General features: G+C 49.8%; 9 protein-coding genes across 9 annotated transcripts; 4 read left to right on the top strand and 5 right to left on the bottom strand.

Moving 5' to 3' along the window:
- Nucleotides 1-188: 188 nt before the first annotated feature.
- Pdw03_7106 (Golgin subfamily A member 7/ERF4) lies at nucleotides 189-5,669 on the bottom strand (the record flags this gene model as incomplete). The annotated part of the gene is made up of 5 exons (XM_014678748.2): nucleotides 189-1,285; nucleotides 2,054-4,552; nucleotides 4,611-4,998; nucleotides 5,056-5,104; nucleotides 5,155-5,669. The coding sequence occupies 5 exons, from the start codon at nucleotides 5,667-5,669 to the stop codon at nucleotides 189-191; spliced, it is 4,548 nt and encodes a 1,515-aa protein (XP_014534234.2).
- A 1,778-nt stretch (nucleotides 5,670-7,447) lies between these two features.
- On the top strand, nucleotides 7,448-8,349 carry Pdw03_7105 (SsDNA binding protein, putative; the record flags this gene model as incomplete). The annotated part of the gene is made up of 3 exons (XM_014678749.1): nucleotides 7,448-7,737; nucleotides 8,127-8,215; nucleotides 8,294-8,349. The coding sequence occupies 3 exons, from the start codon at nucleotides 7,448-7,450 to the stop codon at nucleotides 8,347-8,349; spliced, it is 435 nt and encodes a 144-aa protein (XP_014534235.1).
- A 698-nt stretch (nucleotides 8,350-9,047) lies between these two features.
- Nucleotides 9,048-10,516, bottom strand: Pdw03_7104 (Pheromone receptor 1; the record flags this gene model as incomplete). Its single annotated transcript, XM_014678750.1, has 2 exons — nucleotides 9,048-9,901; nucleotides 9,961-10,516. 2 exons carry the CDS (start codon nucleotides 10,514-10,516, stop codon nucleotides 9,048-9,050), a joined length of 1,410 nt encoding a protein of 469 aa, XP_014534236.1.
- Nucleotides 10,517-11,964: 1,448 nt separating this feature from the next.
- On the top strand, nucleotides 11,965-13,428 carry Pdw03_7103 (monooxygenase FAD-binding protein; the record flags this gene model as incomplete). The annotated part of the gene is made up of 2 exons (XM_066101558.1): nucleotides 11,965-12,296; nucleotides 12,384-13,428. The coding sequence occupies 2 exons, from the start codon at nucleotides 11,965-11,967 to the stop codon at nucleotides 13,426-13,428; spliced, it is 1,377 nt and encodes a 458-aa protein (XP_065956641.1).
- Nucleotides 13,429-13,845: 417 nt separating this feature from the next.
- Nucleotides 13,846-17,058, bottom strand: Pdw03_7102 (Phosphatase family protein; the record flags this gene model as incomplete). The annotated part of the gene is made up of 1 exon (XM_014678752.1): nucleotides 13,846-17,058. One exon carries the CDS (start codon nucleotides 17,056-17,058, stop codon nucleotides 13,846-13,848), a length of 3,213 nt encoding a protein of 1,070 aa, XP_014534238.1.
- A 540-nt stretch (nucleotides 17,059-17,598) lies between these two features.
- Pdw03_7101 (Decapping enzyme Dcp1, putative) lies at nucleotides 17,599-18,576 on the top strand (the record flags this gene model as incomplete). Its single annotated transcript, XM_014678753.2, has 1 exon — nucleotides 17,599-18,576. The coding sequence occupies one exon, from the start codon at nucleotides 17,599-17,601 to the stop codon at nucleotides 18,574-18,576; it is 978 nt and encodes a 325-aa protein (XP_014534239.2).
- Nucleotides 18,577-18,823: 247 nt separating this feature from the next.
- Nucleotides 18,824-20,040, bottom strand: Pdw03_7100 (uncharacterized protein; the record flags this gene model as incomplete). The annotated part of the gene is made up of 4 exons (XM_014678754.1): nucleotides 18,824-18,882; nucleotides 18,936-19,174; nucleotides 19,247-19,431; nucleotides 19,504-20,040. The coding sequence occupies 4 exons, from the start codon at nucleotides 20,038-20,040 to the stop codon at nucleotides 18,824-18,826; spliced, it is 1,020 nt and encodes a 339-aa protein (XP_014534240.1).
- An 859-nt stretch (nucleotides 20,041-20,899) lies between these two features.
- Pdw03_7099 (Putative DUF625 domain protein) lies at nucleotides 20,900-24,028 on the bottom strand (the record flags this gene model as incomplete). Its single annotated transcript, XM_066101557.1, has 9 exons — nucleotides 20,900-21,442; nucleotides 21,499-21,935; nucleotides 21,990-22,157; nucleotides 22,215-23,015; nucleotides 23,078-23,404; nucleotides 23,455-23,504; nucleotides 23,554-23,635; nucleotides 23,709-23,805; nucleotides 23,915-24,028. The coding sequence occupies 9 exons, from the start codon at nucleotides 24,026-24,028 to the stop codon at nucleotides 20,900-20,902; spliced, it is 2,619 nt and encodes an 872-aa protein (XP_065956640.1).
- Nucleotides 24,029-25,311: 1,283 nt separating this feature from the next.
- On the top strand, nucleotides 25,312-26,696 carry Pdw03_7098 (DUF914-domain-containing protein; the record flags this gene model as incomplete). Its single annotated transcript, XM_014678756.1, has 3 exons — nucleotides 25,312-25,523; nucleotides 25,585-25,775; nucleotides 25,834-26,696. 3 exons carry the CDS (start codon nucleotides 25,312-25,314, stop codon nucleotides 26,694-26,696), a joined length of 1,266 nt encoding a protein of 421 aa, XP_014534242.1.
- Between the last annotated feature and the right edge of the window lie 563 nt (nucleotides 26,697-27,259).

The raw sequence follows: 27,259 nt of genomic DNA, 5'->3' as shown, positions 1-27,259 counted from the left end.
TTAAAAAAAAAATTCCCCCTCAGACACAAAAGACGAAGGTATATAAGGATAAGGAAAGATCCGGTGTCGAAGAAAAAACGGCCGCGGGATGGATATCATGCAGAGGTCCCAGGAAGGGCACAAATCACAAAGATGTACAATCAGAAAGCAAAGGGAAAAATGGCGCACTTTAGCCCGGCAATGGCCCATCAAGACCCAGCCCCAATACCAGTACTTGGCCTGGTATTAGGAGCCGAAGGTGCCTCACTGAGTACAATTCCAACCTTGGGATCGGGAATCTGAATATCAAGTGACATATACGCCGTCCGCCTCAAGCTCCAGATGTGAACGCCATCCTTGGCGCCGACCTCACGGTTCCAACTCTCCAGCCAAGCCTCGACATGCTGCAGCTGACTTTTCGCCGCGGAGGCATTGAGATCGTCCCATGCCCAGCCAGTCAATAAACCAATCGCACTGTCCAACAAATTCCGAAAACTGAAAGGATCAAACGCCTTGATGATCCCATCATTGACAGTCGAAATCACCCTGCGAAACTCCTGCTCCGACAACAATGGATCAAGGATTTCAGGATACAGATTCGAAAACGTCGGCGCCAAATCCCCCTTAATCATCCAATCGCGCCGGATCCGAATCACACGCGTTGTCATGTGCTCCCTCGAGCCGAAGGGCACATGGGGATTTATATGCGGGAAACAAGGATGAGCCGGACCCCAAGCAAGCTCCTCGGCGACATCAGGTTGCGGATGACCTGTATGCGAAGGGACGGAAGCGATCTGGGACTGGGAGCGGAGGGAACCTTGTGACTGAGTGTGGCGGGGGCGGTCACTTTGACGAGATCCGTTCTGGGTGAGATGAACAGCTTCGGGAGGACGCAGGTTTTCAGTTTCGCGCGCTGCACTGCCCGCAAACGCGGCAGCCATATCTATGTATTCTTCGCTGCGGCGGTGTCGTCTGGGCAGGGCAATGCTAGTGCGGCCACTTTCCGTTTCCCCCTGGCTGCGCTCGACGACCAAGCTGCTCGGGGACGGGGTTAGTCGGCTGCGGCGCCGCTCTGGGATGCTGAGGAGGGGGTGGGCGTCGCGTGAGTGGCCAAGGCTGAGGGAGAGACTCTCGTCTGATTGGTAGGGGCGGACGATTACTGGGGTTATTCGTGGGACGTGGTTGACTGGGTTTGCGAGTCGGACTGCTGGTGGGCGGAGGAGCGACGGCGAGCCTGAGATCGGAACGCACTGTCGCCGCTGGGCGCGAACGAATGTCGGAGTTGACTCCACGGGGGCGCAATTGGCTGGAAGCCGGGTTAGGAATTCTTGGCCGCTTGGATTATGATGTGCTTTTTCCTCCCTCGATAGAGGTCTGGCATTGAAGAACGCCGTTTTGAGCGGAGAAAGGAGAGGTGGAGGGATTGGAGTGGAGATGGAGACCGGGCCAGAAAAAAGTGCCCTATGTGGACATACAACAAATGAGCGTAAGAGAATTCAATAAAAGAAGAGAACGATAAAAGAGATATTAAATGATTGAATTTGAAAGGCAAAATTCTTATAAATCCGTACAGAATTTGCTTGGTGTATATTAAGTTGGCTCTTTGACAGGAAGAATCAGAGGTGAAAAAAGAACTCCGTACTCTACATCCTATATCAGACGAAAGGGATGCACCTTGATCAAATTTGAGTCGTTAGTCCCGGTTTCACTGTGATTCATCCCTTGTTTCATCCCGGCCTTTATTGGGCATAGTATGCACACTCTAGCAAACGTTATCTGAGGGACTATCGCATAATTGTCAAAATGCATTTCGGGCCACGTCTCGGCCGTGTTCGGCAAGGCCGTCTTGGATAGACACAGATTGAGGCAAAAAATTTACAAATAAAAGATTATAGACATGGGTGCAATAGATATTTCATAGAGTCGTGTGAAAGACACAGTTGCCGCGGCGTGTAATAACAACACCTAGTATATCAAAAAAAAAAAAAAAAAGATCAAAGATCTTAGGGTATCGAGTAAAATGAATGAACCATGACTGGACACTACAGCTTTCGATTTGCCGAGGCCTGCATACGACGCATTGCCTGACGGTGTAGATCCGTCATGTTGCCACGCTGCATGCCATCTGCGATAGCATCGCCCAGCTGAGCAGACGAAGCCTCACGCATCTGATACACAGAGTTCCATCTGGTGCGCCGGTCAACAGGGCTAGTTGGGCTGAGGGGCTGAGACTGCAGGGCCAAAGGACCTTGCTTTGTGGTGATTTCCTCGCGGACCGATTGTCGCCACGCTGCCATTCTTGAGGCAGATCGGTTCGGCTCGCCGGCGGGAGCTGGAGTATATGGAGGGAAATGCGTAGCCTCGAGGCTGTCAGGGCTTACTGGAGATGGAGACTGCACTGTCTGGCGTTGTAGCAGGGCGCGCCGCTTGGAAAGTGGAATGTCGTCCTCGCTGGGTTGGGCTTGCTCCTGTTCTACGTCCCTTTCTTCTGGGATGGAGAGTGGTGGGGATATTGGCGAGGCGAGGGGCGCCATTTCAGGTAGAGACTGGCGGGATAGGTTGCGAGCGGCCCAGGGATCGAAGCGATTGGATGTTGAGGACATCCGATTTCGGACCATGTTCTCGCGGACTGCGAGGAGAGGAGGTGGTCCTTTCCAGCGTGCTGATGGCTCTGCTTCTTTGGACTCGGTGACAGTAGTGACCGTCAGCAGTGGAGTCGATGTGCTGCGCATCGAAGTCAATCCTGCTTCCTGAATTGGAAAAGGACCAGAAGCTGATCGGAGCATGTCGACTGAAGCCGTCGAGTCGTTCCGGGTTAAAATTGGATTCACTTTGATGAGACCCTGCGCGCCTGTCCGTGTCTTGGATCGGGGAAGTTCTGGTGCGGGTGTTGATGAGACGTAGGCAGCTTGTTGATTGTCGATATCATTCAATTCAGGTCTGTTCACAATTGGTGGCGGTTGCGCAGTAAGAGGTGTCTGGAGAAGACCGCCTACATCAACAAATGCTGCAGTCTCATGAACTTCCTCCAAGGCATCTTCCTCGGGTTCGGGTCCGAACTCAATTGGCTCCATCTCGGGAGTGTCGGCATCTGCGAGGTGCTTTGCCCATTCATTCGTGCGGTACGAATGGATCACTCGTGATGTTTGCTCGGGGATACACTTGACGTTTGATGCATCCAGTTTCTTGATCACTTTGATCTTTGGCTCAACCTCGGGCTCGGGAAAAGACACAACCTTCGGCTCAGAAATGGACTCTGTTTTGATAATTTTAGCAGTAGAAGGCCGATTTTCGTCAGTCTCCTCCTTATTTCCCCCTTCTTTCTCTTTCAGAGGCGATGGTTCCAATGTAGCTTGAGGCCGGACTTCCTTGGTCGTCCCTGGAATATCGGGAATACCTGCTTCAGCATCTATTGCCGGAGTTTCGGGCGATTGGGGCTTCTCTGACACTTCAGATATGCCAGACTCATCTACAGGATTGACGGCAATAACAGTGCCCTCGACAGATGACACCTGCTGAACAGTCTGGCTTGCAGTGGTTTCTTCGGCGACGACTTTTTCAGCGTCTTGTTGGGCCGTGGTTGTATCTTCACGGAGTTCAGTATCTCGGATAGCTTGTGAACTGGCATTTGACTTGATCTCCACGTCTGGCGAGTCCTTCTCTGGGGCTAGCTCAGCTTTTATTTCGCGCGGCGCCGTCTCAACGCGATCGTGAACATCCGCATCCGAGATTATGCTCGGGCAGCTGACGCTCATTTCATGGAGATCATCCACAGTTCCCAGAACAGAGGAACTGGCATCATCGTGAGCCACTAGATTCTCCTGAGACTGTGAAGCAGCCCTCACACCATTGCTGTTTCGCCAAGAGAGCCGGTTTAACATTTCTCTGCCAGAGAACCGTTTCGAGCGCGGCGTACCAACCTCCGAGCCGATGTCAGCACCGTTCTCAGAGGCGTCATCATTGCCCTCGCCAAGAACATGGGTGATAACAGGTGTAGTCGGTCTCGGCTTCTTTGCATCAGATTGAGCCTCCTTCTCGGCATCCTTGTCCTGGTCTGCCGACCGACCCTGCTGGGATGAATCCTCCTCGGGCACCGCCTCAAGTTCACGACTATGATTTCCACCCTGATGGGTCTTCTCGCCGTCAGAGCCACTACCAGAAGCATCCGGGCTCGGCATTTCATTGAGTTCAATCTCACCTTCCCTGTCGTTGTCAGGAGATTCGAACTCATCCGAGCCCTGTCGCGAGTCGCCAACAGCTGTTTCCGAAACCGAAATGGCTTTGCTATCCGCAGTCTTTCCATTTCCGTAAATTAGTTCCCATTCAGCGCGCTCTTGGTTATTCTTTTCCTCGAGGCGGCGACCAACTGCGGCGTCTTCTTCTTCGATCTTTCGGGTGTGTTCTCGACGGGAAGCTTCTTCCTTGGCTCTGCGCTCCTTGATGAGATTCCAAAGCTTAATCTGGGAGATCACTCCCAGAACAGCAACAATGATGGTTGCGGCGAGCTCAACACGAATACCACGCGTCACGGGGTAGGTGTCGGTTCGAAGAGGGAAGACGTTTTGGTTCAATCCTGGATCCGTCAGTAACTATGAACAATTTGAAAGCAAACACACAATTTGAAGGCTTACCCCAGATATACAACCAAAACTCTTTCAGTCCAGCTCTGCTGTAGCAATCAATTCCAAGGACCAAGGCGGTTGCGCCAGCGAATGACGTGCATCCGATCAGCCCGTATGACCGCGTGTAGTGGCTGAATGACAGGGAATAGAATCCCACAGCAAACGCAATAATCATACCGGCCTTAGAGCCACTTTCAGTGAGGAGACCGCCAGATTTCAAGGCAAGGAACCACATGCTCAGACAGAAACCGCCCAGAAGACAGCCCAGTCCCTCACAGATCTCTCTAAAGACGAGCGATAGACCACCGAAGACAGCGCCAGTGAAGAAGACGGCGACAAGATAGCCACCCTGCACGGCGTTGCTTACTGGCGGGCTCATTACATAAATAATGAGAACCTGTATAGAGATTGGTTAGTTTTGTTCTTTACTGCATTTTTCAAGCATAGAACATACGGTAACTCCCAATGAGCTAAGGAATCCGGTTGAGAGTAGGATTTGGACCCTTTTCTTTGTTAGCAAAATGTTATCGTCAAACACTCGAAAGTTGAATACCATTGTTGGCGGACCCCAATAAAAGTCAGGACGGCTCCGAGAGCTATTAGTATAAATCCTCCAACGCCCCATGCCGGCGTGATTGTCGGTTTGATGGGCAGACCACCGGAGTAGGTTGGTCTATTGGAGTCTGCCGCTTGTTGCTGAGAAGATGCAGTTGCTCCATCGAGTGAGGGTACAGTCGATGTGGCGGAAGCGGCAGAGGTAGTTTTCGTGACATTGGCTGTGACATGCGTTGTAATAGTGGTCGACGCTGTGGTCGAAGCAGTACCGCCTGTCGTTGTGGCTTCAGTCACTGTTGACGCATCGATTACTGGTTTTGATGTATTTGTCTGAGTTGCCGTTGTAGCTTGGCTGGCAGTATTCGTATTCTCTGTCATTGTAGGGTCTGTTTCTTTTTCCTGTCTAGCCTCGAGGATTTCAACATCGCATCGTCCTGGGCCCGAAGCCGGTGCTGCCAATGTCCCCAGTAGAAACAGGGACACTATTAAGGCAAGTAGCAAAGACCACCGCATCTTGACTTGATCTCTAGTGTGACTTGCAATTGATCCTCAAAGAGACGTCTTCGGTTATTGTAAGACCACGCCTTTCACATATCCCACGATATTAGTCACACAGTTCGCGAAATCAATCTAGTTCTCGGGGAACACCGGACAGGAATATAAATAATTAACCAAAAAAAAGGAATCGATATATGTGGCGTTAGGGATATATTGAGTAAAAAAAAAAAAAGAGATGAACAGCCCTAAGCCTCCCTGCTCCGTACATCTAAACGAAAACAGGCAATAAGTGCGCCCATTTCCTATTTGAGTTTGACTTGCAGGAGTCAACATGGATCCTGGGAGAATTGTAAGAGGACAATAGCATTTAGCCACGCGATGGTACCTGAGCTATCTACTTTTTGGCCCCACTGATCGAGGAAATTGGTGATTTAGTGATGAAACTTGTATCAACTGGGACTAGCACCACCGGCACAGACCAAAGAGAGAGAGAAGAGATCCTCATGTCTCCATCTTGTGGCTTAATTGTCTTTTGTCTATCGGCGAATATTCCCATTCAACCATGAAACCTGGTTTTTTTGCGGGCTTGAGGGGACTGGTGCTTTTTTTTTAAAAAAAAAAAAAATTTGTATCTTTTTGGGGGGTTTCTTCACTCCATAAACTGTGCCCCGTTAAACAGCACTTGCAGATCCAATGCGAGCTGTCAGGTCATCCCTCGCTTTTAAATCATGGTGTATAATTTGATGTTCAAGTCCACAGTTCGCGATGGAAAAAAAAAGAGCAAAGACTCTCAGTTCCCACGGGTGGCGCCGCGCCTTGGCTATCGCAGCCGATCTATCGATTCTACCAATTTAGCGAATTTAGCGAACATTTGACCAATTTGACCTTTGAGTTTCATCTTTGAACTCTGACCTTTGTACGGAGTACCAATCTCACCATTGTCCTGCAGACGTCTGCAGCTCCAGGCCAGCCAGCCATGTTAGCCATCGTCGACTCGCAAGCACCCAACACCCATCCTGCAACGACGTGGTTGGGCCGCTAATTGACAAGGTAAGGAGTGCATCTGAGACAACAGCCATCTTAATTTATTCTCGGTCCGGTTCAATCAATCAGCGATATTGCAGAATCTCCGCTAAGATCTGCCCCCCTGGCTGATCTGCCTATCGGCTGCCATTTCCAGTTTGGTGTGCGGTGTACTCCGTACAGAGTAATTGCACAGTCTTCGCGGGAGACTCGGATGTGATGTGACGTGATCACGCTAAAACATTGATACCCTAGCGTGTTCGGGTTGGCGTGTCCGCGTCAGTGTTCACAGTATGAAGCATTTCAAAGTAATAGAGTAAGGAAAAGTCGCTCGATTTGCATCTCTTTGCATTTTTTGTCCTTGCTTTTTCCTTTTGACTCGGGACATGAGACGTTGGATTTATAATTCTGGAGCTCACAGCTGTCTGCACCCGTAGATAGAACCCTGCACAAAAGGGCATTCTGGGGTAGAGCTTTAGCTCTCCAGCATAACAGTATGAGTTTCGCCAAATGGACCACGGAGGATCCAATTTCATTTTTTTGAATGAGATCGCGATTGCAACCAGAATCCCTGACTCAACTGAGGGATGAAGAACATGATCACAATGTTTACCAGCAACCAGCACCTGTTTCAAGTCACATCCGAAAGCGGTAGCGGACCCAGATCACGTGTCGTTATAACATCAACACACCAAAGCAAATCCCAACTAACCTTGGGATCCATCCTTCTTGACTTTGTAATCCACAACTCACTCATCCTCCCTCCAAACATGTCGGCATTCCTCTCCTCTGTGCGTCCAGCTCTGCGTATGGCCAACGCCCCCCAGGCTGCCCGCGCCTTCAGCTCCTCGCCCGCCCACTCCGTCGCCCGCCTGACCCTCACCGGCCGCCTCGGCGCAGAGCCTGAGCTCCATGCTACCTCCTCTGGCCAGGAGATTGTCAAGTACAATATCGCTACCTCCCACGGCCCCCGCGATAACCGCCAGACTAGCTGGTGGCGCATCACCAACTTCGTCCCCGAAGGCTCCCAGCGCGATTACATCCTTGGCTTGCAGAAGGGGTAAGTGACTGCTCTTGATAATTTGCTGGCTCGTGCAGGACCCAATAATTTGTGCTTGGATTGCATCTTGTCTGTGAGGCGTGTTGTTGCTATGTGCCGTTTGGGTCTGGCAGGTCTGCGCGCGGTCTATGCGGATCGAGAGCGAGAGCTTGAGCTCGCACTTGAAAGCCGCATGGGGACTGTGCAGACCTGTTCAAACATATAGCATGTGGACTTGGCGGTAAAGCGACGCGCCTTCGGATGAGACGTCACTCCTTTATGTCACATTCGTGATTAAGCAGTATGGGTTGTTTTATGCGATTGCCCTGCTCAATTGGCCCTATCCATTTGCACCAATGTAGCAACTTAAGCTTTAGTGTGATGTAGATGAGCTAATCTCGTCCCGGCAGAACCTTACTGTATGTCGAAGGTGATGCCAAGATGGCCACCTGGGAAGATGCCGAGGGCCAGCCCCGGTCCTCTCTGAACATTGTGCAGCGTACGTTTTCGAGGATTACTTCTACTCTACTCTACGGGAACAAGACAAATGTTCACGTTCAATCTAACACTTGTCTAGGCTCTCTCGAGGTCCTCAGGCGACCTGACAACGGCCACTCTGACGAGTCTAACTAAATGCCTTGATCGGGGCTCTGTGTTAATCTTGATTTGTTGCTGGTTTCATATTGGAGCTGATTGGGTTGAGTGACTCCCCTTTTGTGGTGTGATTATATTGTACGATTATACCCTAAATACACTTCGTTTTGTGGTGGATAAATCAATATTGATAGCGTGTAGTGTACAGTATACCTAAGTTGGCCAACTCGATTTTGAGGTCCACGACATTGAATTTTTTGTGTTCAGTCCATGACTTGTTATTACAAGCGAAAGCTACGCTTTCAGACAGCTTACAGGGTCTACTGCCGGCCTACCACCAACCTGTGGACTAGTACACCTTTAGCAACTCTTCTACCTTCCTGTATGTCAAAATTGGTGGAGAAGATGGCTCCGTTGAGATATACCGGTCACTAGTCATGGTCCTCTATGTTTCTTATAGAATTAATCGAAAAGTACATAAATGGAAGCTTCTTTGATAGTACTGCACATGTATAATTAGCAAACATCTACGCGTAAACAAGCCCAAGCAAATACATTTTTCTTCTCGTTTTTCATTTTGTACGAGAATAACCGTAGACCGTAAATTATGTATCATCACCCTCAGGTAGTCCTAACTCGATGTGCAGCAGAATCCCATGGCCCCAAACCAAGTCGAAGGCAATACTGGAAGCCAATGCAATCCCAGATACATTCCCCCAGAAGAAAGCACAAGCCCACTAAACCTGAACCCTAACCTCACTTTGCTGGCTAATAACCTGCCGCACATGAATGATATCCTTATTCAGCTCCGGCGAAGTAGACCCAGTAGACAAGTCCCGACTATCGCGGTGACTAGCCCAAGCACTAGTGGAGATAGTCTGCAAGGCACCGCCTGGGAGATTATCCAGCAGAGTCCCATCGGTGCACTGATGAGTCTGACGTCTGTCAAAGAGTGACCAGGGCAAGCGACTCCATCGCGACTTCTTGGTCAGCCTTCCGTCGCTATGACGGGACAGATGCAACGAGGTACCTTTCTCAAGATCGTTGTATATGCCATGCGTCGAGACGAAAGTGGCGATTGATTTCTTTTGGCTCGAGAACAGCGATTTGGCGCGGGAGCCGATGCTGCCGACGAGGGTGGTTGCTGTTGAGGCTTGTGCGGGGGAAGGTGCGGTGCGGTATGTATCTGTTGGGGGCTGTATGCTCGGGAAGCAGTAACCCAGTCCGAGATACCAGAAGACTGTGCGGTACATGCGGGTTGCGTCGCGGCCGAAGCCGAAGAAGATAAAGATCATGAAGCCTGATGCGACGGGGGTCCAGCGGTCGAAAAAGACGGTGCCGTTGATAGGGATCTTTTCGATGGTATTCCATTTCCCGTTGTGGATTCTGCTCCAGGAGTAACTATGCCAGGGGAGAGAGAGGGCTATGTCGTTATAGACGACGTAGCCTTGTAGTGGGAGGATGCAGACGAGCATTGACAGGGCCAGAAAGAAGAGGCGGAGGAAGCGATTTTTGCTGAGATTGCTGCTGGAGGCGTGGATGATGTTTGCAAAGTCGCTTCGGTACTTGTGTACGCGCATGAGCACCAGGCCTGTGATGTTCAGTTAATGGGGTTGCTTTTGAATGAAAGGTAGCTGGGAGTATACCTACAGCAGTAGTATGCTGCAATGAGGCAGATTATCGGCGGCCAGATCCATGCAAAGACGAGACTGACCCAGCTCTCGTCGAAGTTGTTCACACATCCCGAGATGGAGAATAAAAAGTATCGACTCTTCTGCCAGATGATTTGTGTGATCATTGCGATGACTGGAACAGCGATGCAGAACAGAATCTCCATGAACCGATTGCGCCAGCGTTGACCCTTGCTCGGGACTAATGTAGCCCGATCTGTGTCTAGTACAATTGCAAGACTTCGAAAGATGCATGCCAGGCTTCCTGGAACGCCCAGGTATCCGGCAGCCATGAATTTGACCTCGATATCGCAGAGACCAGCCCCATCCCACCACGACGCCACGTCGTCCGTGGGCCATATGAGAGAATTGATGATGTTGAACAAGTTGAGGAGGATTGACCAACATATCAAACTGCTAGCAGGGAAGTTTCGATTCTTTCCATGCAGAATTAGCGGCGGAATAGCCAGAGCAATGGAGACAGAGGACAGAATTGGCAAAACCACGGCCTGTGGGTGTCTTTGGTGAATATCCATGACGGCAGTGGATCTCAAACAGAGATTAAAAAAAGGTAACTTCGATAACCCGAGCCTCTTCTTCTTCTGCAAATTGATCAAGAAAACGAAGATATTGGATGAAAGAAAGAAGAATGGGACAGAACCATCCTCACTCGATGAAGGTTGTACACCCAGGAGGGAGGCAATTGAGCGACGATGTCTTATTGAGATCCGAATAGTGAGAATCAGGAGGTTGATTCAAAGCTCAAGACATCTTGCCTTGAGCAAGATTGTGTACTATTCACGTAGAAGGTATGAGCTGCAGAGACAAAATCCGCGGCCGCGGGTACCAGGCCTTGACATGTTTTACGACAGGCAGAGAAACCTATCCATTGGATTAGCATTGAACTGAACTAGACAGCTTGCAATAAGGAGAATAAAGAAAATGAAAGATGTCGAATAAAGAAACACGAGACGCATAGACCGAGGTGTCCTGGTTGAGCGAATAGCGCGAGGCAAACCAAGTCCGGATTTGGGTGTCAATAGACCCGAGGTGGGGACTTTATTCATTTTGATCCGCCTGGTATTTTTATCGATCTGCGAGGTTGATGATTCATGGCTTATTGATCTAGACTGTCAAATCTTATTCAGCTTAACCAGATCAACAAGATTGACCAGATTCGAGAGAAGAGAGGGAGTTGATCTAGGGAAGATGACCCTCGACGTAAACAAAAAAATGGACGATCCTGTAAAACTATCCTTTAACATATCACTCTTTCTCTCTCTCTCTCTCTCTCTCTCTCTCTTTGACATTATATCATAATCCATATCTATCTCCAGAATATTGATATAACGTGCCCTACACTAACCTGGGTAGGAAGTGTGGCTTGTGCCTCAGGTATCAACATCTAGTTTATACCTCTTATTCTCTCCTCTCCAATCACCTTTTTTTTCTGGTTATTTCTTGGCTTTTTGATTGATTGACCGCCTCCACAAGAAGTATAGATTGTATACATGGAGTCTGGACATGGAAATGTACTTGTTGACGAGAATAATACAACTAACCGACGGAAGGTTATGATAGAAGAACCCACAGTAGAGAACGATGGGACCTGTTAGCCTCAGGCCACCATCCCCACACTCGGGTGGTCAATGCTTAGGGCTGTACCCAGGCCCCCGGGCCTAGTCTTCGCTTATATAAACACCGGTTTGGGGTAACTATAGTTAAGTGTACCTGGCTTTCGTCGAATAGTTAATGAGTTAGGTCTGTTCAAGTATCTATTGATGTGGGTAGAAATGACATAACTCTCAACTGGTAGAAAAGGGTTGGATTATGGTAAAGGGTCACAACTTTGTACAAAGTACGGAGTATACCCACAACTACCAGTTTAGGATCTGCGATCTGGTTTGGTCCCATTGCATCATCTTGGCAATTTACCCCATACTCCGTAGACACATTCATTTTTTTTTAACATTCAGAATTCAACATGGCTGATTCGCCCATTCAGCGCCAGTTGAACACACGTCGCGCCTCTACCTTTGAGGAGAGTCAACGACGGAACTCCACTCTCTCGGACTCACTCTCAGAGGCCCGCAACTCCATCCGCTCATCGACCGACGACTTGTTTCTACCTCGTGTGGCAAAATACCATGATGAAATTTCAGCTGAAGAATCGCATTGGCATTCAGCACCGCTCGGATTGGCCCTGCTGCCTGCAATTGCGGGTGTTTTCTTCCATGAAGGTAGTTCCTTCGTTACCGATGTCACATTACTAGTCCTGGCCGCTATATTTCTCAACTGGTCTGTCCGGTTACCTTGGTATATGTCCCTACGCGATTCCCCCTAATAATCCAAAGAAGAAGAAAAAAAACCAAAAAAAACCGGTTCATACTAACTTCATAACAGGGACTGGTACCGCTCAGCCCAGGCCATTCGAGGAGAAGAAAGCGGATTGCCAGCGTGCGACGATTCACAGTTCGAGCTCGACGACGACCACGAACCCCAACAGAAAGAAATAGCAACAGCCACCTCTGAGCTCCAAATCCACGAACTCGCCGCTTTAGCCGCCTGCTTTATATTTCCCATAGTTGGCACCTGTCTCCTGCACGCCATCCGCTCCAGTCTCTCCCGACCCTCCGAGGGCCTAGTGTCAAACTACAACCTAACAATCTTCCTCCTAGCCTCAGAAGTCCGCCCAGTCTCCCACCTCCTAAGACTAATCCAAAAACGAACACTACACCTCCAACGCATCGTATCATCCTCAACAGACCCTATCATCAGCCCAACAACTCTGCAAGACCTATCAAAGCGCCTCGAAGAACTCGAAGCCCACGTCGCAGAGACAGCAACTGCCCGTCTTGCAGCCAACTCAATAGATAAAGGTCCCCATCGCCTCTCCCCAAAAGAACAAGGACAGAACCAACCCGAGACATCCCTATCCCTCGTCGCCAGCGCAGCCTTCGAAACTCGAAAAGCTATCCAGCCCGAGATCGAAGCCCTTAATCGCGCCGTCAGGCGCTACGAGAAACAATTCGCCCTATTCACTCTGCAGACGGATCAGCGTTTCGCACGGCTCGAGACTCAGGCTAGCGACGCGATTGCACTGGCTGCTGCTGCGAAGCGGTCGACGGAGTCCCAGCGTCCGAACTATGCGCTTGTCCTGCTGGACTGGGCTTGCGCGTGTGTCATTGTTCCTGCTCGGAGTGCGCTGTTGGTTGGTAGCTTGCCTGGGCGTGCGGTCGCAGGGTGTTGGGATGCTGCGAAGCGCATGCTTCCCGGGCGGAAGGTTGTGCCGCAGCAGAGATCGAAGTCTAGATCTGGGTTGAAGGGGAAGGTTGTAGCTCGGGCTGGGGGTCGAGCTGAGGGGGCCGGATCGTCGAATGTGTATTGGGAGGGTGGTGCGCTGGGGCCGCAGCGGCGGTCTGGGGTGAGGAATGGGAATGAGGCGTGATATGGATGTGCATGGACGTTTTTTTTGGTTTTTTTTTGTTAACTGAAGATCCTTAGTGGGCTGTGAGCCTTTGGTAAAATAGGCATTGGGCATGGTTGAAGGATCAGTTCACGGGCATTTAGGGGTTTACATTTGGGCTTGGTGATTTATCATAGGTGTCACTGTAAGATGAGGATTTGTATCGACTTCAGTTCAAACACGAGGTTGCTCAAACTATATCATCAATCTTATATAGGTGAGGGAAACGTGAAGATATGGCATTTGTACAGCATTACACACATCAAGACAACTTGATGCAAGCAAACAACTTCAAAAGTCGGGCTATAAGAATCAATAAATGGCCGGGTTTCTGATGAGAGATGGACCGCAAGACAAGGGGGCCAGCCCCCACAAACCTCTCGACTGCATCAGAAGATATCAAGACCGACCCCCAGATGGACCTCGGTCATCCACCGTAACCATCTTTAAGAATGGTTCAATGATTGATCGCCTCCGCTCTTCAGAGATACGGCGCTCTTTCTCTTTAGGTGACAGTGGAGCAGAGACAGAAATAAGTACGAGTGAAAAGATGGATGCTAAAGCAGTCTCGACTGCTTGTCGGCGTGCTATGGAAGGGTTCTGACCAGTGGAGTCAGGGCTGGTGCCAGCAGATGTGCTCGTGGAACGGTTCCTGCGGTGGAAACTGCCGCTGGTTACTAAGGCAGTTGCGGAAGTAGGAGTAGGAGATTGAGCTTGATCCTGGTCTGCTGTTCCAGACTGCTTGTCTGCCGGTTCTGTGGGGACAATGTGCTTTCCTTCCTTGGACAATGGGAGCAATGGTGTACCGGACGATATTGGAGCCACTTCATTGGCGATGTGGGCGAGCATGAAAGTGACAAACGTGAATGATACGCTGTGTGCTGGCGAGTAGGCCAGATGCTCAAGCACCCATGCCTGGGTTTCTTCCCAGTTCCGAGGAGGGGATTTGCTTTTCTCGCGCGCGATTATTTGCTGCTCCATATCTTGCCATACTTTGGCGGTGACAATGCCATCTTGGAGCGCGTTGAGGAATGTGAGAAGGGTTTCCGATAGGACCTCCAACCGATGGAGAGAGGATAACTCAGGAGCAAATATCGAGGTAAGGGACTTGCTGGTGTCGAGGGCTTCACGCACGGTAGTTTGCAGCGCGGCACGCTCCTGTGGGTCCTTTAGAGTCCAAGTATCAGGCTGGAAAGGCCATGCTCCCCCGGAGAGGTCCGTTGCCCATGGGGCTCTATGCTCCTCGGATTCACCATTTGTCATGCTCCACTCTGCGACAGCACGTTCTGTCAGCTCGGAGATCGCCTCGGTCAAACGGAAAAGTTCGCGAGGTGCCGACAAGCGGATTTCCTTGGATCCAGCTGTGCTGGATGGATGAGGGGTGTTGGATTTGGCCAAACTTCGAGCACCCGCTTCTGGCATGCGAGTCAACTCGTCTACACTGCAACCGAAGCAGGTGGGTAGCCAATGGCCGTGAACAGAGATAAAGTGGTCGCGACCGCCGTCGACGTGAAGGACTATTATGTCTTCTAGTTTGACCTTTCCAATATTAAGCAACCGGACGTGTTCGATGCTGCGAACGTAAGCTGTGATATCAACATTTGCTACTTCTCCAGGCAGCAGAGTGTGGCTCTCAGACGAAGTGGTCATCGCTTGACCAGTTTCATGGGCGATGTCTGCAGACTTGCAGACGTGGATAACGAGCCATGAGGGTGGTTGTGCAATGGTCTTGTCGTCAGCATCATGCCGTCCCGAGAATGAAAAAGTGGCTGCGGTGCCGCTGGTGTTGGCAATGGTTAAGGACCGATGAGCTGGCACATCAAAGGCAATATCACCGAAATCGACAGTATCAGGGTCTTTATCTAAGCGCTTTTGGTCACCATGTTTATCTACTACAACAGTAAGGTCCGGCCGAGCTTCGTTCTCGGCCTTGTCCAATTCACGGGCCACTTCTTGATGAACCTTTAATTTGAGTTCGCGATTGACTGCATCAAAGCTCAAGGCAAAGACAGCATCCAGAGGCTTATGGTCCGATGAAAGAATGCCTTGGTGTGACACATAATGGTCCAAGCAGATTGAATCGTGGGAAGAGTCGATCGATGCAACTGTGATTGCATCGTCATCATCACCAGCGGCTTGATCATCGTCTGATCTGTTCTCCTCGCTGTTCACACCGTCTGCATCAGGATCATATTCAAACAAGACGTAATCATCGGCAACAGCCTTGTCCAGCCCGCTTGCCTTCATCTCCTCGTCCCTCTTTCGGGCCTCCTCCGCTTCCTGGTCGAGCTTCTCATGTCTTAGCTTATCCCGGTGACTGCGAAACAGAATCCGATCACACCAGCTAGGAGCCCGCTGCTTTTCGCTCGAATCAAACACAGCCACACTCCCAACATCGTATTTGTACGTAGGCAAGAAAGTGATATGACCTTCCCGCCAACCCTTGTGGAAAGCTGCTCCTTTTCTCTGCTGAATTCTGAGTTGATCATGTGGGAGAAGTGAGGAGATGGTCGTTTGAAGAGAAGTAGGGTCATTATGGGGATCAATCTCATCGTCGGTGACAGGGTCGGTGACTGGTTCCGTCTCCTCTTCTTCTTCGGGGGGGGAAGAAGAAGACGGCTCATCATCAGAATCAGATTTGGTGTTCAAAGAACGGCTTGACGACTGCTTTGCTTGGCGCTTTTTGTCGTACTCATTGTCAGTATGACGAGCGAGGACTAGGCGCACATCATCGCCAGGGATATCGTCGAGGCGATAGTTGAGGTCACCAAACCAGAAAGTAAAATCTTCATCTCCAATTGCTTCACCCGAATCACTAGTTGATTCACCCTCGGACCAAACCGCGTCAAATCTAGCACGCTGGACAATCTGAGAAGAGTCCCAGTTGCGTCGGTCTAAGCTGCTTTTATCGGACCCTGCCGCGAGATGACAGTTGACAAACACTACACGAGTCGTTTCGCCCAAGACAAGGCGCGTTGTCACTGCGCCCTTGTTTCCCATGTATCCCATCAGCCCCGTACCAACATAGGTACTACTGACAGAAGAAATACTGTCTCCAATGGCGGGCGACGCATATATCAGAAGCAACAAGCCGACCAGCTGGACCTCGGAGACTAGCTGATATCCTTCAGGTAGCGCGCTCCCAACTGCTTCCTTCCACCGCTTGGACGGTGCCAAGTCGACATATGGCCGTAGTGCTTCCGTTGGGGAAGAGATGTCGACTACTTCTTGCAAGCCCAAGACGTACAGGTCGATCTCTTCGGGACTGTAGTGAAAGGTTCCTTTTTCATTGCCGTCTGATCTCTGCTGGTCATCCTTGGTGGATGATTGGAACTCTGGCTCCCGTGCATAGTTTGTCCCGGAGAACTTCGGGCACACCCCGTCTCCTTGAACAAACCACTTTCCAACGTCTTTCTCGGTGCCGGAGATGCCGGCTACATTCCACGTGCCGACCTTGACTCGGATAGTTCGCCGGCCTGTGTACTCGGCTTTTCTTGCTCTGACCGCACGCGAAAGCGACAAAACGTCAAATCCCGGGTTCTTAATCGGTCCCGTGTTTTCCGACTGACCCGTGTGCTCTGACCCGGATGGCGCTTGAGCTTTAGTGCTCATGGTGTAGTATGTAATGGAATCAGCGGATAAGAAAGCTTCCTCGCGCTGCTTGGTTTTGGTTCGAGATTCGGTAGGGTAGCAGTATGTAGCGTGGTGTATGTATGAGTGTGTGCGTTTGCGCGGTTCTCAATCCCGGCAAGGGAAAACAGTCTGCGAGGGATGTCGCAGCTAAAGAATGAGGTTACAATAATTACCATAGGATAAAGAGAATGAATTGAGAGAATCAGTCGTGTAATGCGACAGTGGCTCGGTCACTTCGTCACAGAGGTTCATCCCATCAAGGTCGCGAAAGGTCGTATCGTCATCACGTAGAATATAGGGAACAAGGAAAATGCTTTTGAGACCAATTGGAAAGGAGTCAAATAGATGGCACCATCCAACTGTCCTACCTGAGGTTCAAAAAGGGATGTTCGAGAGCAGAGAGTAGTAAGTGTGAGAGAAGCCGGATAAGCGCGAAGGCGGAGCCGCAAGTACAATGACGATATGGCTGGCTCAGCTCCTTCCCAGCTTTCACACTTTCCAAGGGCTCCCACAGAAAAAATGACTTCACGTAAATCTCGGAGACACAACAATCACAATTCTGTCAACCTCACCGATTATGAATCTGACGCTCCATACTATTCCGACATGCAACAACCTGCACCCCCGCTCCGGTCGAACGAGGAGCTCAACCTCTCCGTTATCCGCCGTCACAAGCCCTCAGTGACCTCCATTCTCTCACTCGCCCCCTACGCAGTGGTCTACCTTTTCAGCCCCACCACAAAACAATGGGAAAAGAATGGAGTTGAAGGAACCCTATTTGTGTGCCAGGAAACACAGGGTGACCTAGGCGAAGAGCGCTACACTGCCTTCGTGCTTAACCGCCGCGGGTTGAATAACTTCGATCTCCCCCTCACCGACGGCGAGAATGTCGAAATCACAGAGGAGTATGTGATTCTCAAAGCCGAAGAAAGCGCCAAAGGTGAAGCCGGACAGAATGGCATCGCCGACCCCTTGCACCCGCAAAATGTGCCAAACAATCAGACCGGCACGAACAACGTGCGCATCTACGGTCTCTGGATCTACTCAGAGCCGCCGCCAAACTCCACCGCGGAGAGTCGCACCATTAACGCCCAGATGATTCTCGAGTGCGCCACCCACGCCGGGGAGAGCTCGAAGCTAGCTCGCGAGCGCCTCGAGGCTATGCGCCAGACCAGCTTGCACGTTGCGGCAGTGGCGGCTTCCACGCAGGCTGCCCCGTTGGAGGAAATACAGGCTGGCGTGCCAATGGGACGTCAGATTTCTCTGAAGGATCTGTTTGGTCAGCAGCGCGCTCAGGACGACGCTTGGAGTGTGCACGCACACCATTTGGGCCCCGAGCAGCAACCTCAACCATACCCACAGCAGCCTAATTCTCAACACATGGTGCCTCATCAGATGTCGTCTCCTACTCCCCCGCCGCAGCCGCAGTCCGATGTGCTAGGAGATCTATTCCGGAGGGCGGGACTAGCTCAACGGGGCAATGGGCAGAGGCACTAGGGTGAGTGCTGAATGGTTCCTTCGGGCCCCTCAATCATTTGTACATGGCGTCTAGCTTTATGATTTCTTTCTGCATATTTGAATGGCTTTGGGCTCTTTGTCATTCGGATGGGAATGGGAATGGGAACGGGCGTGGCGTAGCGTCTCTTTTAGATACCCGTTACAATCTGCGCCAATGGCGAAATTCATTGTATTTATGTAGTTCTTGTCTATTTCCATTTCCATTTTTAATTCCATAGCCTCTTCCTCAGGCCACAATCTGCCCGATCATCCCCGCAACTTTTTGTGCCATCACATCACTGTGTTCTACAAAATGTCAGCGAGGCCATTGTATTCAAAGTCAATCAAAAGTCACTTACTCAAACAAAACGCATGCGGCAAGCCCTCTTCACAAACAACCATACTTGGCCCAGCCTGCCCTCCCTTTCGTCCGCGCACCTCGACGATATCATCCCTTGTCTGATCAGCCACCCAATGATCATTACGACCAAAGTAGAAAAACAGCTTGGCGATAGGCTCACGCGCCGACGCAGCACCCCAGACATCATCACTCCATTTGTCTGAAGTGATAGTCCGCATTTCATCGGCAGCCATATGTCTAGTCGCCAGGCGAAGAAAAAAAGTACTTAGATAAGTCCAAACCACAGCCAAAAAGAAATGTCACACATACAAAGCTTGCCGTACCCCACCCCGACTCTTCAAAAAAGCACACGTAGCATCCAAAGCATGAACGGGGGGATCATCCATGACCAGCCGGACCACAGATCGAAGAAGGGATTCCGGGAGCAGGAATGTAAGTATTCTCGCGAAGAAACTAACAACCACAGCAAGACGGGGAATCATCGAAAGTAGAGTCTACAACCGAGTCAAAATCAGCATAGAACCAACGAAAAAAATAGCATCTGGCAAGAGGTGTGTGGTGTGTACCGTCAGTTTCTGTCCTGAAGGTGACGCTGCAATATCCTTGACAGTCGGGAAGAGCATCGCCCCGCCGACGATATCGAAGGCGCTTTTGGGGTTCGCTTCGCGGTGTCGTCTCAGGATTTCCATGGCGATGTATGCGCCAACGGAGTGTCCGATTAGGATAACCTTTTGTCTAGTTTCGGCATCCACGGTATCTTTGCCATTACCATTGCCTTCGTCTCCCATTAGGGCAGCGAGCTTTCCCTGAACAAAGCGGATCTGATCTTCCAGGTCGAGGACAATGGAAGTGTCCGGTGACGTTGAGAGTCGCTGTTCGTCGATTTCAAAGCCGCCGAGAGAACAGCCGTAGATTTTACTTGGTGGTAGGCATTTTGAGTGTCCCTCTCTTGCCTCATCTAGGTACTTTGAGAGTAGAGAGAGGAATGGGTGATAGTAGCCAATCAGGCCTGGGTTGCCGGAGATGAAGAAGATTGTTGTCTTTTGGTCTGATGGAGAACCTGTGGTAGTGAGGAAAGTGTTTGGGGTAATTTCGGATGTCATTTTCTGTTAGGCTTTTGTCATTGGATCTGCTGTAGGGCTGTTTCATGTAGATTTCCATCCAGGGTATAGATGGCTACGGGCTTAGGTGGTCTGGGCTTGGTTAGTGGTAGTTCAGGTGGAGAGGAGATAAATTGAAGGGACATAATTACACGAGTTGTAATCTTTTGTTACGTATTTTTCGCGTGTATGATTACTCCGAGGTGGTTGTATGAACCTGGGATTGATAGGGGAAGTCGGGTTCGGCTGGTGGATCCAAGCCCTCGTTACACCTCGAGCTACATAGGCTAGTCCCTTGGCCACCTAAAAGTATCCGAGAAGTTTAGACAGAAAGCCAGAAAAAGGAAAAAGGAAAAAGGAAAAAGAAGACCATCAAAGAGATTATCCTGGGCTATGTAGGTATTTTGATAGGTGGCAGGGCGGATGTTGTGCAGGCCGAACCTACGGCACTACAGATAATTCCAACAGGTAAACAACACCATGAAGGTGGCAGGATATATTGCAACGACTCCATCCGCAGATGCAGGGCTCTTCGAATGGCCAGCATCTAAGCCCGACCAGGAAAAAAAAAAAAAAGAATAGACACCACAAGGCTAGATCCAATGCATTGCCCAGACGCCATGCCATGTACATCAACATTCAACTAGACGCTAGTTCAGGCCAGAGAACACAAAACCTCATAAAACCAGGATGTAAACAGGGGAGGAAGACCCTTGAAAAAAAGAAGGGAACAAGAAGAAAGGGCATCGCCCAAAAAGAAGCTATAGATGAAAGATGGGAAATCCCGCAACCGAGTCTGGCATCTAGGTCACGGAAAAAAAAACTAGGTTCACGAAAAAAACGCCTGACTTATGAGGCATAATCATCCACCCTCGTTACCTTGACTGTCGTCGCGATTTTCCTTCTCGTAACTCCCGCTCGTCGCCTCCGCGCGAATCATGTCAGTTTCTGAAGTGGAAGGTTTGGCTGTTGATCCAATGTTGATGGCGATTCTCTTGGGCGCGGCGCTGATGACCCTGTTCAATACACCCGGTGAGGCATTCTTATCTGCCAGTGAGCCGGCAGACAGGCTCTTTTTCCGATTCATGATAAAAGCGCCAGAATTGCTGCTAGTTGAACTTCTTCGTTTGGGTCCTGCGGTAAGCTTGCTAAGCTCGTCATCGTCTTCTTCCGCACGGCGACGTTTCTCCGCGAGTCGCTCCGGGGGGGGCTGGGTGGGTGATAATGCAGAAACCTCAGCGGAAGTCTCGGTTGGCCTGCCCACCGGCTGTTGTTCGGCCCCTTCGGGTTTGGTGTCCATGATGTCCTCCTCGTCGTCATCTGGGTAGTCAACCAATGGTTTGACGACCGCGGAAGCGGATCCGCTTGAAGGTTCATCCGTAGTGGCCAGACGGTTTTGTGTCCACTTTATCTTACTTGGTCAGTCGTTGGCTCAAACAGTCGCAATCCAAAGGTACCTACCTCATCTTCATCGTCGGACGTGTTGAAATAATCCTCTTCTGCGGGGTCCATCTCTCTTGCACCCTGCCAGCGTTGGCCACTGAGAGGAATTCGTCGCGGGGCATTACTATCGTCCTGGCTGAACAGTGTCGCGTCGGCCTCGGCTCCGTATCCCTGCATCTGGTCATATCGAAGAATCAGACTCTGGAAGGTATCAACATAAATGATCTTCTCAAGCTTCTCGCGATATTTTTCAACCACATGAAGGATGAAGGGCTTGATGTTTTCCCGTTTGATAAACTCGAATAGTTCAAGACAGGCCGAGTTGAGCAGGTTGTCACGAGGCATTGTCTCGTAGACGATGTCGAGAATCAACTCAAAAGTGTTGTTGTGTGTCATGAGAGCTTGGTAGAAGGTATCTTGGAGGCTGATCAAGGTGCGGAAGAATTTGAGGGCGACTATCGTGAGTGTTAGCTATTGCTTCTAGGTCAAAAACAAAGCTAGAAACTCACCGAGTTTGAGGTGTTTCTGGGGTACCCGCAGAAGCTGTGCAACACGAGGTGCGAGAGATTCACTCTGGATAGAGTTACGTGTGCGGAAGAGATGCTGGCGGACGAAGAAGGTGAGAATATCAACAAGATGCGAGTAGAGGGTGACCTCTTGGAATGTCAAATCATTAACTAGATTCATAGTTAGCAAAATCTTGATCAAAAAAAACAAAGGATGTAACCACTTACGGGTTGTGCGATTTGCAAGCTGTTTAAGCGGTTGGAAAAGTCGTTTTGAGGACTCATCGAAATGTTGCTGGACAAATGCATCAGAGAGGAGATTGTTGGTGCGAACTTTGAAATAATCGGGTCCGGCCCGACCAAGCGGATCCTGCATAGGAATCTGAGGATCAAGGAGAACCTTGATAGCATCGGCAATTTGGGTTTTGACGCCAAGGTCAGTCTCCACATGAAGAAGGTCGATCAAAGTGTCTGTGAGTGGAATCTTTTTCTCGTTGACAGCCTTGAGCATATAGCCTCGCATCATGACTGGGTCATGATCCAACAGAGCCACCAAGATATCAATGCCAGTTGTGCGCATGGCTGGATTCAAGTGTTTGACGGCAAACGCTATTACAGCAAACAAGCCGTGGCTGATAAAATTGGCAAACAACTGAGCCCGCGACGGTGCCTGCAAGTTCTTCGCGATGCCAGCACACTGGTGAAGAAACTGCACAGCGTCATCCTTGCGTCTCTGGTCCGGGTTTCTCGGGTCGAAAACGTGAAATAGGTCTCGGAGAAAGGGTCCATTTGCTTGGATATGATTCACAATCTCCATTTGATTGAAGAAAATGAGAGAATTGAGCACCGAGAATGTTGGGTCGTCCAGAATCCGAGCTAGAACCACATCTTTTAGGTATTGCAGTCTCCATGTACTCCGAATCTTGCGGCGAATGAGCGGGTCCTTGATCGGGACAACTTCCTTGTATCGCGATTTGTCTGCGAGGTATTGTCGGTGGTTTGCCTTGTGTGTTGGGAATTCAGGGTCGTCTGTCTTCGTCAGTATCCAAAAGATTGGCCTTCGAGACAGGGTGAAGCTGGGTAGAGCATACATTCTAGAGCCCCAACCACTCCGAGGATGACATGATCAGCGACGACGGTTTCGATGATGGTGTTATCATTGAGCAAAATGAGAGATTTCATGATGTTGCATAAACGATGCAAATCATTCAAACTCTCTAAATCCTCCGCTATCGTCACTAGCGGTACCAATTTGGCAATGTACTCGTCCCGAATGATGTACTTGGATAACGCATCTCGACCGCCCTGTGTCATGCTCGCAGCTCGTACAATCTGTTCAATTTCGGGGAGGTTGCCGAGTTCGGGGGCCGGTAACACGATGGATTGATAGCTATCAAGGTCGTCTGACAGCGCGTCATCTTGAAAATTGATTAGAGTTGCCAGTTTCTAAACACGCGACAGAACTTACCAGCTGAAGTAAGACGCAAGAGATGTTGTTGGACGGCATTGACAAATTCCCTTACATGGAGTTAGTTTATACGCGCAACGAGTTTTGTTAATTCCTCACCAAATAGCCGCACAACCTTCCGCCTCTTGGAAACTCAGTGCCATATCCGTGCCATTCTGCTCCGTCCAAACTATCAAGGTCTCTGAGTCGCGTGTGACGGTTAGTAAGAAATGGGACACTCGGCAGCAATGAGACGACAATGACGGGATAGGTACCCTGTTGTTTTTGATAGCCATCGTCCTTGGTAATCCGCGTTTCAAGAAGGACGCGATTGGGTAGGTCTTCAGATTCGACAAAAATGCGATGCTCCTCCTAATCCAAAGCTATCAGTTACTGATGATGATGGTGATGCGCTTGGGATTGCGCGAGATGAGACATCGTCGCATGACCCCCAGTGCGCGCACAACACGCGACAACTCACTCCTAAGGTCTGGCCCGTACAGAAGCCGGTTCCTCGGTCAAACCAATCGTTATCTTTCAGTTCATAAACCTTCACACGTTTGCGACCGTCGGGCGGTTGTACTTCCAGCGCCATGGTCTGGCAGGAACAGGGAAAGGCGTCTCGTCACTCCGGGCCTGATAGAAGTGCACCGGCGCGAGAGGAGAGCCAAAGGGTGGTGGGGGGGGAAAGAGATGAACTTTAAAAAGAAGGTTATCGGGAGATTGGGTCGAGATTCGTTTGGAAATTGTTTGAAAGGGACACAAAGAGGGAATGGAGGTGGAGATCCCAATGATGAAAGAGTCTGCGGAGGGGATGACGATCGGGAACAGTCCCGGTCCACCTGACGGCCTCGGCAGGTACTTGGATTTTTAGGATATTTTTCCCCTTAAAAAGATCTCGGGAGTTAAATAAGAAGCTTCTTTAGAAGATATGAAGAAGAAAGTGGGAACCTGTAGATCTACTCTATGTTCCCAGAGTATTCCTAGTTCATTTTTTTCAATATCTATTCCATATCTAAGGGACCTAAAGTATGTAGATAGGCACACATCAATAACCTCACGACTATAGTTTTAGTTGCCCAAAACTACCCATGTAGGTACATAGTGCTACATGGTGTAGCATATTGTGCACACGAGGCAGAAACAGGCTATCTTACTCAGAAGGAAGCTTGTGCTAAAATCTAGACAACTTTCTCTTTGTCATTCTGGCGTTCTTCCGTGATTGGCAGAGCTGGGGAATGCATTCAAATGTCCTCTCTCAGGGGTTTCGGAACGGCGTCGGTCATGAGGTATTTTTAACAACTGGGTGTAATTTGTACTTCGTACAACAGTCCCGAAATAGAATTTAAGATTCATCTATCAATCTATGAAACTATAAATATTCTCTGCAAGGTCAACTCCAACGGATCTCCCCATGATTACTCCGTGCCTCTAGAGGGATACACGGAAAGTACTTCCCGTCAGACTGTCATCTAGCCTCTCTCGTCAAGTATCCGCCAAATACCAGCCTCCCTCCTTCAGGCTGCTGACATAATGGACCAGATGGACAATTCTATCTGCAGCACAGACCCTCACCGCCCCCACTATCGCCTCGTTGATTGGCTGCATACCACAACGTGGGAAAGATTCTTATCGAAAATGGCCCAATTAGGAAAAGTTCCTGTTAATTTCTCTTGGTCTTCGGGTTACTGTGAGATTTTTTGCTTCATCACCAGATTCATCGCTAAGCGGTATATCGATACCCGAGCGACTTGGGGAGTTTTGCGCTCGTTTCTGATTCATAAAGCTCCCTTTTCATTGCTGGATTGCTTCAACCTGCAACTTGCTACTTGCATAATTCCAATACTACCCCGCTTTCTGAACTTGCATTAGTTCACCATGTCTGAGTCGAAGGATCAGATCACCGTCCAGGCAACTGGCATAGACCATGATACATCTACTCATTCACTGGCAGAAGATGCCCAGGGTGCACAGACTTCCCAGGCGGAAGCCTCTGAGCACCCTGTGCAACCCGCGGACCTGGTTGACCAGAAGAAAGGGTCCTTCGGCTATTTCAAGACTAAAGAATTCTACATCACTGTTATCCTAGGGTACGTTGTACTTTCTATAAACTACAGATCAAATCGCAAGCCCTAACTCAATTTCTCTTAGTCAAATTCTCGCTATTGCCAATACCTCGACGAGTACCTTCACAACACTACTCGGTCAGGAACAGTGGGCAATCCCTGCGTTCCAGACCTTCCTGAATTATGTGTTACTCAACATCATTTTCACCCCTTATACGATGTACCGTTACGGCTTCAAGGGCTGGCTCCGACTGGTATACCGTGATGGCTGGAAGTGTATGGGCCCGTTTCCCTTTCCATACATTCAAATTGTAACCTCGACTAACCGCTGCAGACATCATCCTTGCTTTCTGTGACGTGGAAGGCAACTACTTCATTGTGCTGGCATACCAATACACAACCATGCTAAGCGCGCAACTGATCAACTTCTGGGCCATCGTCGTGGTTGTCGTCCTTTCATTCCTTTTCCTGGGTGTGCGCTACCACATCACCCAAATCGCAGGAATTCTAATCTGCATCGGCGGTATGGGAATCCTCATTGGCTCCGACCACATCACCGGCACGAATGGCGGAGACATTTCCCACGGCAGACAGTTGAAGGGTGACCTGTTCGCACTGCTAGGCGCAACCTTCTATGGTCTCACCAATACCGGAGAGGAGTACTTCGTTAGCACTCGACCCGTGTATGAAGTTCTCGGCCAGATGTCATTCTTTGGAATGATAATCAACGGCGCGCAGGCCGGTATCTTCGACCGGACCTCCTTCCACAATGCGCACTGGGACGGAAAGGTCGGCGGGTATCTCACCGGTTACACACTTTGTCTGAGTTTGTTCTACTGTCTCGCCCCACTATTGTTCCGTCTTTCGTCGGCGGCTTTCTTCAACGTCTCTATGCTCACCATGAACTTCTGGGGCGTGATCATTGGCGTCAAGGTCTTCCACTATCACATCCACTGGATGTACCCGATCGCCTTTGTTTTGATCATTGTCGGTCAGCTAATCTACTTCCTTGCCCAGAAGCTCCTGAGTGAAGCCCGCAAGCCATGGCTTGGGACTAATCAGGAACGTGGTGTTGTTGGTCTCTTTACTGCAAAGAGGAAGATCGTGCATACCATCCCTGCTGCTGCGGGATGTCATGATCAAACTGCCGAGCACATCCCTGAGCACACTCCTACGGCGAACATCAGCTCTGTCTGATTGTTCCCCTTGGTGAGTCTCCTCGTTGCTTGCTTTGTTCTAACAAATTTTTGGGGGATTGTGGACGTGACCTCACACATAACAGGACCTCCTGAATTTTTGTTTTGTGTCACCGTCATATTTGTGTCACCGCTACCCCGTGACTGAGCAGTACGTGGGTGACTTCGCTGTTGGACCGGGAGATATGAAAAGTGTTTGTTTGCGTGCTTTCAATTAATGTTTAATTATTTTCAGAAAATACCTGCTCCTGTCTGGTTGGGATTAAACGATCAATCTTCACTTCGAGACTAAATCGATATCTTGCTTATCACTTGTTCTGGGTATTCAAATCTGTAGGTATATCTTCGGCATACCCCAGAAGCAAAATTGAAATCCTTGCTACTAGGATGGACTTAAGAATTGGAAACGTTACTTTTATATCGACGTCGGAGCTTGGCAAAACTCGCCAGTCGAGATCAGAATTCAACTTGAGTAAGATGATCAGATTGCAAGATCGGAAGCCCAAAATAGAAGAGATGACGACCGTGTTGTGAAGCCGAAGGTAGAAGGTACCCGTGGACGTG

Source organism: Penicillium digitatum, chromosome 2 (genome assembly GCF_016767815.1).
Source record: "Penicillium digitatum chromosome 2, complete sequence".
NCBI classification, from domain to species: Eukaryota; Fungi; Ascomycota; class Eurotiomycetes; order Eurotiales; family Aspergillaceae; genus Penicillium; species Penicillium digitatum.
Note: the sequence above shows the minus strand (reverse complement) of the source record. Positions and strands in the feature narration are given on the sequence as shown.